The sequence below is a fragment of the Eucalyptus grandis genome, chromosome 5, assembly GCF_016545825.1.
Source record: "Eucalyptus grandis isolate ANBG69807.140 chromosome 5, ASM1654582v1, whole genome shotgun sequence".
NCBI classification, from domain to species: Eukaryota; Viridiplantae; Streptophyta; class Magnoliopsida; order Myrtales; family Myrtaceae; genus Eucalyptus; species Eucalyptus grandis.
Genome location: NC_052616.1, coordinates 42,903,616 through 42,916,451, shown reverse-complemented (window position 1 = coordinate 42,916,451; position 12,836 = coordinate 42,903,616). Strand labels below are relative to the sequence as shown.

General features: G+C 38.9%; 1 protein-coding gene across 1 annotated transcript; it reads left to right on the top strand.

The window, feature by feature from the left end:
- The first annotated feature begins 1,529 nt into the window (after positions 1 to 1,529).
- Positions 1,530 to 3,912, top strand: LOC120293917. Its single transcript, XM_039313727.1, has 2 exons — positions 1,530 to 1,586; positions 3,508 to 3,912. The coding sequence occupies exons 1-2, from the start codon at positions 1,530 to 1,532 to the stop codon at positions 3,910 to 3,912; spliced, it is 462 nt and encodes a 153-aa protein (XP_039169661.1).
- Positions 3,913 to 12,836: the final 8,924 nt, after the last annotated feature.

The window sequence follows — 12,836 nt, the reverse complement described above, 5'->3', positions numbered from 1 at the left end:
CGATGTTGGTCTTTGTTTACATCTTCTTCTTCTTTCTATTCTTTAAGAGATCTGACCTCGTACATGAGTTTTGACTTTTGATATAATATGATTTATGGCCATTATTCTTTAAGAGATCTGACCTCGTACATGAGCTTTGACTTTTGATATACATGATTGATGGCCACGATTCTGCCATTATTGTCATGGGCGAGTTTGGCGGATCTGGCTCTCACGCGGTTGGTCCGAAAATAGACCTATTAACTGATCAAGGGTGAATACATGTATGTGGCTTTAATAATACAAAAAGAATTGCCAAATTTTCTTCTACCTTTTTTTAATTTTTTCCTTTGCCCATATATATGTATGGGTAATTTCAGTGGAAGAAGGGAAGAAGATAGGAATTATATTCAAGACCTCTGAATATTGATAAGAATAGATCATCCTTAGGCCAACGCCTCATGCCTAGAAATTCAAACTTAGTCGTTAGCATGCAGTGAATAGAAAAATCTGTCATGTAGTCATGGGGATGCTTCCCAAAGGTAATCTAGAATCTAGCATAACCTATCAGTCCCTAATCGGATGGGCATTCCACGCGGATGCTAATCGTAAGTAACATTTATGCTATAGGTTATACCAGGAAAAATTGCCCAAAAATTTAAAACTGCTATACGACGGCCAATTTAATTCTAAACTTTTTAATTTTATGAATTTAGTTCTAAACCTTTAGATGATTTTCCAATGTAGTGAAAACTATATTTGTAAGGCATAAATGCCACAACTTTCATATGGCGCTAACTTGAGAGTCATAATCTTTTTTTTTTTTCTGACTACTTACTTATAAGAAAATGTTTTCAGCGTCACAATTTTAAATCAATCATTTGAGTGTGATAACTTTAAAAAACATTCATGTAGAGTGTTGAAAATCTTACAAGGCATGACATTTGTGATGAACATTTTTAAAATTTATGGCACTCAAGTGATTGGGCAAAAAAGTTATGACACTCAAGTTAGCACTGTACAAAAATTGTGACACTCAAGTGATTAGAAAAAAAATGTTGTGACACTTAAGTGAGCATTGTACAAAAGTTATAGCACTTATAATGTTATTTTCCCTTTTATAATCATAAGACACCCTATGTTCTTCTCAAGTGATATAAGGAACCGCTTTTGTCAGCAACGCAACAATCTATCAAGGCTTCCTGCCGATAGTTTATAAACGTACTGCCTTCCTCTTTATCTTCCTGATTATGACCAAGACTATATAAGTTGTAAACCTTGTCATGGTACCTTCAAGTTCTCGTGAACTTCCCGTTCTCTAACTTGTTCACCTCTATTAATGTCCATACGGCCATCATCAGATTTTTATATTATATTCTAGGTTCTATTTGATAAAGCTCTCCTTGCATTAGTTCAACTTGAGACAAGACAATATATGCATTTATCAAATATTAATATAGACTAATGATTTAATCAACTTCAAAATAGCATAGTAGTTTCCCCAACAATTAGAACTTGAACTATTAAAGTGATAGACTGATGATAGCTAGATGAACCTTAATGAAAGTGAACAAATTAGAGAACAAGAAGTTCATGGGGACCTGGAGGTACCGTAACAAGGTGAAGTATTTATGCAGTCTTGGTTAATACTCAAGAAGATGAAATGGAAGACTACATAAATCAACTACTACAGGAAGCCTTAATAGACTTACGTATTGCTGATAGAAGCAGGTTCTTATATCACTTGAGAAGAAAATGCGAGTCATGGGATTATATACTATGATTTGAAAAGCCAAATATTCCATTGACTAAAAATTTAAACCTCGGAAATTTTAATAGAAAGTAGTAGACAACTTTGGAAGAAATACCTGAAGGAGAATCCAATTAGTTGTCAATCGATTTGGTGGTAAAGATTTTTTTTATCTAATATAGATAATTCGATCCATGAAAATGATACTACACTAGGAAGATTTGATTGTATGGGCAATCAGATCTCTCAATAATTGTGTTGATTATCTTCAATGTCTGAATTGATCTTCTTGAAGATTATTTAATGACTTGCTTAAATACTAAAGATTATATGAGAAGATCAATGCACACTAGAGAAGACATGAATGCGAGAACAAACTAAGAAAACTTTATTTTGACACAATTACACTCTTGTTGTATCATTGAGTGTGAAGTTCTTTTACTAAGAGTGCTTCACTAATTGTAGTCTCTTTTGAGAAGTGTACGAGTGTTGTATTAGTGCCTGGGATTAGTAGTGTGATCTATTAGCTTTGAGTAGGAGTAGCACGGGCTATGTTATGACCTTTCAAAATATTACTAGTGGGTTCCTACCTTTAGTGGCTGTTAGTTTATGAGAGTGGATGTAGGCTTGATTTATGCCCATCCACTATAATATCTGCCTGCAAAATCTTCTATCTTTCTTCATTTATTTCCACTTTTATTTAATATAAGCACATTACACTTGACATTATCAACAAACTTTATTTTGATGGAACAAATTCACCCCTTTGTGTTGCATATTTAGCCATAATGATTGGTATCATAGCAAGTTGCTCATATATTTTGAAGTTGAGCATAAAGAGCCATACCATCAGGAGTCTCAAGGACAATTAACAACAAGGCCTTCATATTTTGATGGAACAAATTATTGCTACTCGAAAGTGAAAGACAAAAGCATATATCAGATCTAGAAATCCAACAATGTGGGACGTTGTTTAAAATGGTTAAAGGTGCTCAACCCGTTGAGCAATCGCATCGATAACATCTTATGGTAGTAAGCAATTTGCAATAGCTTAAACAACTCCACAAGCCATGATAACTCTTGAAAAATTGTCGAGGAGACATGCTTTAGATGCTATTGCTTTATATTCATTATTATACCGTGCTTTATCTCCTATTAAGTTTAATCGTACTTCAACTTGCACTACAGCTAAAAAGATTTGGGACAGATTTCAAGTGACTTTTCAAGGCACTGATAGAGTCAAGAAAACCAAGATAAACAAACTTTTGGGAGTGTGTGAAACCTTCAAAATGAAGTATGACAAAACTATCACTGAGATGAGCACTAAGTATACAAAGATAGTAAATGGTCTTGCCGATCAACGAAAGACATTTACCAATAAAGAGAATGTGAACAAGATCCTAAGAACTATGCCAACTGAATGGAATCGCATGAATACCTCCATTTGCAAGACACTGAGGATCATACCTCTAACAATGGATGAGCTAATAACAACGAGGGAAGATTTAATGGCTGATTGATTTGGCCTATGAAGTTGAACGACGATTGACAAATGTGATAATTTTTTTTTTTTTTTTTTTTTGCGTGTAAAAAAAAAAGGTAACTGAAAGTTATGAAGTAATGCCATTGAATTTAAGGCTAACGCTTATGACACAGATGATAGGACATTATTTGCAAGAATGAGGCCTGAACTGATGGCTCTTTCAATGAATCTTTGCCATAAAATCATCATTTCATCTGAGCTCTTTGCTTTGTGGTTGCTCTGAAATCAACACAAGCAATCTATCCATTCGCATGTGAGGTTGTTGACTGCACCCTGGACTCCGGACCCCCGGTTCAGCAGAGAGGTCGGGGTGCACCACGTTGTGGAAGCTGTGGTAGCTGCCGCCGCGTTCATTACATTCGGCCAAAATGATACAGAGGGAAGAGGCAATCCTTTTGCGAAGGTGGGAGTTGAAAGCTTCATCACCGACCGTAGACCCTTAGCCATAGCAACCTCCGATAAAAGCCGGATCGACCTGAATGTGGACTACCTCCAGACATTCCTCCAGCAACTTGACGGACGAGCCGGGATCCCATACTTCACGAGTGGCCCATTTTGGGAATGGACAGGGAATGGCAGCGCCCCAATAGGCCTCTTAACTGGGACTGCCGACTACATTAGGCTAACCGGAAATATTTAATTCTTTCCTAAAGAGCCTCACTTCAAGTTCATAGCACCAAAACTCTTTAGAGCTCCTCCAATTAGAGATGTCAATCCCACATCCTGGGACTAGTCTTTGAGCATAAGCCATAGTCGTCTATCAGTGCACACGTCTTTCTGTATCAGATGTTATGGGGCTACTAAGTTCAAGAAATACGTGGCATAAGCTGGTACAATTGAGCTACTGTAGGTGACTAAGTGAAATAAAATTGAATACAAAGAAGTAAAAAACAATGAAATATCATTTTTTTGGAGCAGTGTGTAGTTTCCCCCCAAAGTGATATTTCTTCAGCTATACTTAACCCTTTAGCCATAAAAGTTTAAACTTTATCCCATAGTTTGACGAAAACTAAAATATAGTTGTCGCGACCTACCGTGAAAGTGCACCTAGGGATTTAGGGAGCCGGCCCAGCGGTGGCCCTTGGCCCGGCCAAGCGAGGCCAACAACCCTCACCGGATCTGCAGGAGGGTCGCAACCCTCGCCCTAGATTTGGGCAAGGGCTTGCAAGCCCTCACTTCTAATCAATCGGGGTCGCTAGCCCCTAACCAAGGCCCCACAACCCCAATTGACCCTTCACCCACCGTCGCCGGGAAGGGTCGGGACATGGGGAGGCGGCGGCAAGGGCTGAGCCCTCACCTTCTCCCTCATCCCCATTTTTTAAAAATATTTTAATTTAATTAATATTTATATTAAGATTCAAAAAAGAGGCAAAACGACGTCTTTTTGGCTCTTCTTTGCTGATTCAACTTTCCAACAAGCCACGTAGGTGAGTTATCTTATTAAAAAATTGCCACATAGGATTTCAGTGTCATCAGACTTGGCATTTGAGTATCCAAATTTTCAAAAAAAGTGGTACTTAAATATATCTTTCATAATTTTTTATACTTAAGTGTCCCCGTGCCAAGTTTTAGCACTTGTACTATTCTTTTGCCGATTATTAAGCATAAGCCTAACTCGAGCCCATATCAATTTGCACTTTTGGGTTTTAGTTCTTAACATGCAAATAATTTTCATTTAAATCGCTACTAATCAATTTATAGTGGATCGATTAGAAATCCGACTAAAGTATTGTGAGAAATACTTTCTTCCTACAAACCAGAGATAATAAGTACATAGAGTTTGTTATACTATATTTCTCTAATGTCCTTTCAGTACCGTTCTTTTACACACAAAAATTTAGCAGGCAACTTAAATTCATTTTATTACTTCAAACATGTGATGTGACTATGCAAATATGCAAACCACCAATTTAATATCAAGTAAAGCAGTAAAGAAATTACCAAACTTATCTCATAACAATGAAAGTATGTGTAATGTTAGCTCAAAATCACATCAAAAACCCTAGATATGATCTATAATCAACACGCAGTTACTTGAATTTTTTGGGGATTTTCACATATTTAATGAAACCTCACCTACGTGCAATGCAATGACTTACCACATGTCTATACTAATGTCGCACACTACATATAGTTAAATAAACCTAACATGCAAAATATACGTCACGCAACATTAATTAAATGATCTAATTTAATGGCGGGCAAATATTAAATGTAACTATCCTAGTATGTCACACATTTAAATGATCCTAAAATAATGCAATCCACAATCTTATGTTATCCAAGTGATTAAAGATATCGATGGAAGGTTATCGTTCATTTTCGACACCCCGGGCATCATATCTCGTGGTTAGTGATCGAACGGCCACCTAGATACGTTGTTAAGTTAGGAAAGTTTCCTAATTTTAGAGGGGACGTCTTAGGATTTTTTGGATATTACATTATTTAATTAAATGTCTAACAGAAAATACTTACTTCCTAATGGCATATATCAACCAATTGCAGAACAAATTGAATCGCTCAAATAAGGCAATTAAATATTCTAAATCTACTAGAGATATGCACTTTACTTAATTTGAGTGTCAAAAAAGTAGAAAGCTATAGGAATTTGGGAGAATTGTATACTGCTTTCTATTGATTCCTTCAGTATATAATTACAACCTATTTATAATACAAGGCATCTAAATAACTAAGGAATAAAAGTATACACAATATCCAAAGATATACATAATATTCCCACAAAATATTCCCTATAATCAAAAATCAATCAAGAACAATCAGCATCGGCAACAGTATCTTCAGCATTGAGAATTTTATTTCCAAATTTAAACCAAGTGCAATCGCACCAAGATTGTGACCAGCTCCTCGGGGCGGCACCGGCGGCAAGCGATTAGGGGCGGCTCACGACTAGTAACTCTTGGTTGAGGTGCTCACGGTGAACGGCTAGCTGGTGAAGAACTCGTCAGTAACTTGTGCTCATCAAGGGGACTACTTGTGGGAACGTGACTTCACGGGGAGGGATGCCAGTAAAATCAGATTCAGATGCAGCAACGATGACTAGGAGTCGACTCAGGTTGCTGGTCACTCGTCGTTCCCTGGAGGCTCATGGTAACGCTTGATAGTGATCTAGTCGCTGATGTTGCAGGATCCACGGCCAAGGCAGTGGCTCAATCGTCGGGGCTTGGGACTGCGGCTCACGGTCAGTTCAAGCAGCAAGCTCGCGACGTCAAGGCTGGACAGCGAAGGGAGCAGCGTTGCGAAGGGTGGGGGCACAGCAGCAGACGGTGAGAGCGCAGCTGCGTGAGGGGACTGCTGGAACGTCACAGGAACCGGGGAAGCTCGCCAAGTTGCAGCGGTGGTGAAGAACTTGTGGAATGCCGAGGAGGATCTCCTGGACTTGTCATGGGTCCGGCGCGGAGGAAGGCTCAATTGCCTTTCTTTTTCTTGACTTTTGTGTTGAGTCCGTAGCCTCCTTTTGTCTTTTCCTTCGTATTGTGGCCGGGAAAAGCTTCACTTTGTTGAACGTGACGGTGAGTGGATGCTTGACCAAATTGTCAAACTGCACTCACGAGAAGGACTACAAAAGTCACCGCTTCATCACCATCTTCAGTCTCAGAGGGCAGTCACGATCTCTCCCTCTCTCCCACTCACGATCTCTCTCTTAATTCTTTTGTGGCCGAGTACCTGAATTACAGTTGTGCAACGGAACTGCCCCAGAACTGCCCAAACCAAATTAGACAGAGCGTTCTCCATTCCATGAAATTGGAACCGATCACGGGCAATCAAATTCTCAATTCTCAATTTTAGAGTGGGAATCGGATCACTCTGGATATTTTTTAATCTTTCGAGAACCTTTTTCTTGATTCTGTATCTTCCTTTTCACCTTCTTCATTTTTTTAAGGAAGAAAAAAGTACATAGTCTTTCCAATTTCTCTCTCTCTGACATCAATCCATAGTCTTCTCACATCAATCCATACAAAGCCTTAATTAGTGACCCTCCTTTTGCAGATTCATGTGAACTCTGTCATTTTTCTAGTCCTGCATTTCTCTTCCAATAGCTTCGTTTATCTCTTTCGTTGAGTAGTTCTCCATTTTCATTATCTGCTGATAATGGCACCACCAAACGACCCAGCCAAGCCATTCTCCATGCCCAGCGGAACCCCTTCGAACTCTCCCAAGGCAAGCTCTCGGTCAACAAAGTCCCCATCCTCACCAAAGTCCGAAGCAATGTCCCATTGAGTCCCGGACACACTTTTCCTCCAAACGTCGCTCCTCCATGCGCCCCTCCCCTGCTCCCACCGGGCGTCGAGAACGTCTGCGACTTCGATCTCTTCGGCAACGTCCCCATCATATCCACCCTCCACCTCTCCCTCGCCCGGTGGTTTGCCTCCCACCCCAACCCTACCATGGCCATCCTCTCCATTTATCACCCTCAACTTGGCTGACAAGCACGGTCCATCGGTTTTGTTGGACTGCCTGGGAATCGGACCGAACCGGACCAGTCCAGTCCCCGGTTCCAGCACCAGTCGATCCAGTTCCCGATTCCTCAATGAAACCACCGGGAACTAATGAACCCTAATTTGCCGACCTCTAATTTGTGTGCTCTGAGAAGGAATTTGCCGACCTTTAATTTGTGAGGCATAATGCTCTATTTATATTGCAAACCTAGGTTAACTTCAATATCATGGGCTTAACTTAAGCCTTTTCTAATGCAATGGGTTCTAATAACCTGAGGCTTGTCTCCAGCTAACTCTCGATGGGCTGAATTAAGTTCAAATTAGGCCAATTAAAGCCCTTCAAGCCTATGAATTTCAGCCTATACCTCCCCTAGGCTTAGCCAAATTTTCTCTCCTTTTACAGGCTCAATTTATCAAATTTTAAGCTCAAAACCAGCCACCACCGATCCAATACTAATGCAATTAATTGAAAAATATAAGCTAAATAATAAATGCTCCTAAAATTATATGTTATGTAATTTAATTTTAATATTTTTGTTTAGGGATTAAAAATCAATTCCTAATTTTTTATGCAATAAATAAATAATCGGATCGCAAAAATTTAGGTGTCAAAAATAATCATTATTAGATTATTCAAAGTTTAAACATTACCAAGCCATAATTCGAATATGAACACGTAAAATTTCATTTTCAGTGCAACGATACATGGACCTTTCGTTATCAGGGACGGGCCTAGGGTCAATCAAAGATGTATAAAGATTGGCGAAGCAATAACAAGATCTCAGTACTTTCCTTATAACATGGAGGTAATTTATCACCTTTTTTTTTTCTATTTCAGTCCAATCGTTGATTCGTCACGTTCCCTGTTCAAAGATAGGGGTATTATTTCCATTTTACAAAATTAAGAAAAAGTAATGTACCAGAGAGCTAAAAGTCAAACAAACACAACTACCAGTTCAATGTCAGTTATAGAGAATCTTTTAATGTCTGTTCATAATACATAACTATTCAAATATTTACAAAGACCTTGTCGTCGAGTATCTCTGAGATATTTGTTGACATTGCTTAAGAGGTGAATATTCCAAAGTGCTTGGCCGAAGAAGCATCGGATGGGCCCAAGTTCTTTCCTTCTTGGGACTCCATGGACCAAGATCCGCTTTCATTAGTTGGGCGGGCATCAATTTTCAATCTACTAGATGTTCATAACACGAAAAATCATATACAATCCTATTTGTCCGAAGACAATTTAATCTAATAATCCACATCTTCCTCGTGATGCTAAGTTTTGGTTTAGTAACCAATAAGCAACCGATCTAAGAGAAGATTGACATTGATAAAATATTACAAGAAAAAGGTGTTGGTGAAATTTGATTGCTAAATAAGATAAAGTAGTAATAGATTGTTGATGCTTTGATATGTAATGACGATCATTGTCCTTAAGGTATTATTTGCCCCCAATATTGTCACTATGGGGTTTAGAACAAATATACTTCCAAGATATAAACCAAAGCCGCAAATAAACAAGTTCAACAATTACTTAATTTCTCTTGGTGTTAAAGTTGAGTGTATGAAAAGAGAAAATGAAATATTTATGAAGAAGAAGCATTTATGAATAATTGTGGTTATTATGAATAATTTATGAACTAGTCTCTATTCTTGGGAATAAGTATTTATTCCCGACCACCACATTTCTTAGGAAATCATAAGGTATTTTATCATGTCCTAACAATCACTACTCTTCATGTCAAGAATAATTTTCTTTCATAACTATCGGTAACCTTCTTTTAGGACCAAGAGTCATATATATATATATATGACAAAAAAATAAATTTAGTTAAAATATTTAAAATTATATAGTGGACGAAAGGTGGATATATATATATATATATTTTTCATAACTAAGAGTCATGTCTTCCTTAACCAAAGGATACCTCTTTTACGATAATAAATTATTTCAACAATCCCCGATTCAGTTTGTTATCTACACTAATTTAGATAAATCCATACATACAATAATGTATCTATTTGAAACTTCAATTAGTGTAAATAATTCCATTCACAAAATCAATGATAGATAAAACATTGAACCATGATTTCACTTGTTAATCAAATTATCACACTTTTGAATTCAGTTAGAAATTTCATATGACTTATCACTTTTATGACATTGTGCTCCTGATGCACCAAATTATGGGACAAATTTGTGTGGTACAGTATAAGACATGTCATAATGATTTGGCCTTATAATCGGGACCCTTGTGCTTATTGAGATGAAAGTGGTGGCGTTCAAATTGATTGAGTTTGATTAATGCATTTATGAACGTTTACAAAAGTTCGTCCAACTTTTATTAGAAATAGCACCACTTCTTATGTTCATATAAGTGAAGTTCCCAAATTTGTTACCTTGGCATTGCTTTGCTAAGGCCTTGAACTTCATTAAGAGTGTTTTCTTGCACTCATCCACCTAACTTTCTATGAGTATTAACCTTGTCCCAATACTTGATCACCGTCAAGTTTATATAGCTTGGTGTTACCCATTTAACTTTAATAATTTTGTTAGAAATTATAAAGTTGTGTTGCCACTTTGCTTGACTATTATCAATTGGTCTATGACCCATTCCCTTAGCAGTGTTTTCAATGAAACCTCTCGAGAGTCCCTTAATGAATAGATCAATCAAGTTATTATTTATCCAAACAGAAATTACTAAAATAACTCCATTAATAATTAATCGTTGAATATACTCATGTCACAAACTAGTATGTTTAGATTTTATATGCCTTAGATATATTTGGCTCACTATCACAATGAAAAGATGTGGCCGCAATTGGTTGTGGCCATAACTCTTTGTTCAATAATAAATTCCACAGCCACTCACTCTCTTTACCAACGGTCGATAGTGATATAAAGTTATAGTCCTTCATTGAATGAATTATATATGTTTGCTTCTTTGATGCCCAACAGGCTGCACCATTGACAAGCTTTAAAAAACTCATTTAAATGTCGACTTGTTATCAATTATGCTAGTTGGAACTATCATTTGAATATCCTTATAGTATTGTTGGTTGTTTTCCATAGAATAGACCATATTATTTTCTTTAAGTAACCAAGAATTCTATTTATAGCCTTTCAATGCAAAGTACTGTTGGGACCAATCCCTCAAGGCAGGAAAGGCCCTGTAATGGATAGATTTAGGGGTATTTCTCATAGCTGCAACTACGCCGCCCATGCCAAGGAACACAGAAATTCCTTTCCCAGGGTACACTCTCTCTGCCTTCGTCAATTTCTTGAAATCTACCGAGATCGCCGTACTCGGTCGCTATACAGCTTGAATCAGTTCCTTTGTTTGGGTCCATTTTTCGACACCAACGATTCGTGTACGCGTTGTCCTGTGGCTAGGAGCTGGTGCTGTTCCTGAAGCCAACGTCTTCGTATTTGGACTATGGAGGGATGACGAGGTGCCGCCTCCCCTGCTGTCACTCGATCACAAGGTGGAGCACGCAGTCGTGATCGGGCGGAAAGCTCGGGACGTTCCCGAGTTGGCTGCCATACTATGTCAGAGTACTTCGATTCTGCGTTTGCTCTGTGCGCTTGACGAGTCTAGCGCTGTCATTTTTGTGTCCAGACTTCACGGGGTCATGATTTACAGCGGCGTTCACGTCGAGATTCATGAAGCCTTCTGATTTTTTTAATCTTTTATGTGGACTGAGTTTATTCGGTATCGGATGGACTCGAACTGGTAATGATGGGATAATTTGAGTCCGGCTCTTGACACAACTTCATTGGAGATCTGTAATGGAGCTAGTTATCACCTAACTTCCATAAATTGTGGAGCTTTGGGATACTGAATGTGGTTGGCTTCGGATATAGGATGCTAAGTGCAGGGATCACAGAGTAACTAGAATATGCAACTAATCAGTCATTGACTTTCTACTAAAGGCGTCCCACAAGAGACGGATTATCTCATAAGCAATTACCTCTAAACTTATTCCCTTGGGATTGACCCTCGAGGTAGTAGGTCGCGATGGAAGAGATACACCAATATAAAAAGGAGATATACGTGCAGGAAAAGAGCAATAAAGAGTGAGGAAATAAATCAAATATATGTCCGGAAGCACCCTTAAAAGGAAAGAAGATCTACTCACTTCTCTTGATGGCCAAGGCGCTCTCACCTATAAAAGGACCACAGTACGCTCACAGAAAAGAGGCCACAGAATTGAGATACACGGCCACAAGAAAGCAAGAGAGAAAAACAGAGGGGAAGCTCGGCATACATAGAAGAGAGGAGCGACGAGAGAGAGAGAGGAGGACAGACGTCTCCACTATTGGGCAACACATAGGGAGGACGCCACGTATAAAAGGGACAACCAGCGAATTCCTCTCTGGGTGGCCAACGCTCGAGCTCCATCACCAGCTACATCAACTCCCTCTTGTTGCTCCACGCGACGCTAGCCAAGCGTCGTCGTCACTGTTGCGACATCTCCAGCCGATCCCAAGCATCCCAGCAGCAACCCAGCGAACTTCAGGCAGATCTCGGCGTCCCACCAGAGCCTACCTACCGACGACCAGCTGCTCCAATCTGAAGATTCCCTTTCCTCTTGCTGCCGTTCGTGAGTCATTTAGATTGTGGGAATTCCCCGCTGCATTACCAGACCAGGACACAGCCCTGCATCGGGCCGAAGGAGCAAGTCCAGCGAGTCACCACCTATGTAGCATAGACACGGCGACACAACATGTACAATATTTTTATTTTTAATTAATTTAATTTAAATTCAATACTTTTAATTTTTAAATTCATTTATTTATTTTTCAATTAAAAAATCCTCACTCCCACTCTTCTTTCTATCTTCCTTTTCCCTCGCCCCCAAATTTATTTTTCTTTGCCTCCCCCACCATCGTCCATTTCCCCCATTCCCAAATTTCCCCCACCCCCATATTTATTTTTCTTTCCCTCCCCACCACCGGCTGTCCTATCACTTCCCCTCCCCCTCAAATTAAAAGTCACGCAGCCCATCATCAGAGTGACAGAGTCCCCTTTTATAACCCTAACTCCTTTACCGCTTGCTGCTCACCGCACGACATTTCCTCTTCTCTTTCTCTCCATCCTTC

What these genes read in the sequence shown, in the direction of transcription:
- LOC120293917 (XM_039313727.1), top strand. Translation starts at nt 1,530, where the DNA reads ATGAACCTTAATGAAAGTGAACAAATTAGAGAACAAGAAGTTCATGGG. An exon ending in AAGTTCATGGGGACCTGGAG is followed by an intron (nt 1,587 to 3,507) that starts GTACCGTAACAA and finishes AATCAACACAAG; the next exon opens with CAATCTATCCATTCGCATGT.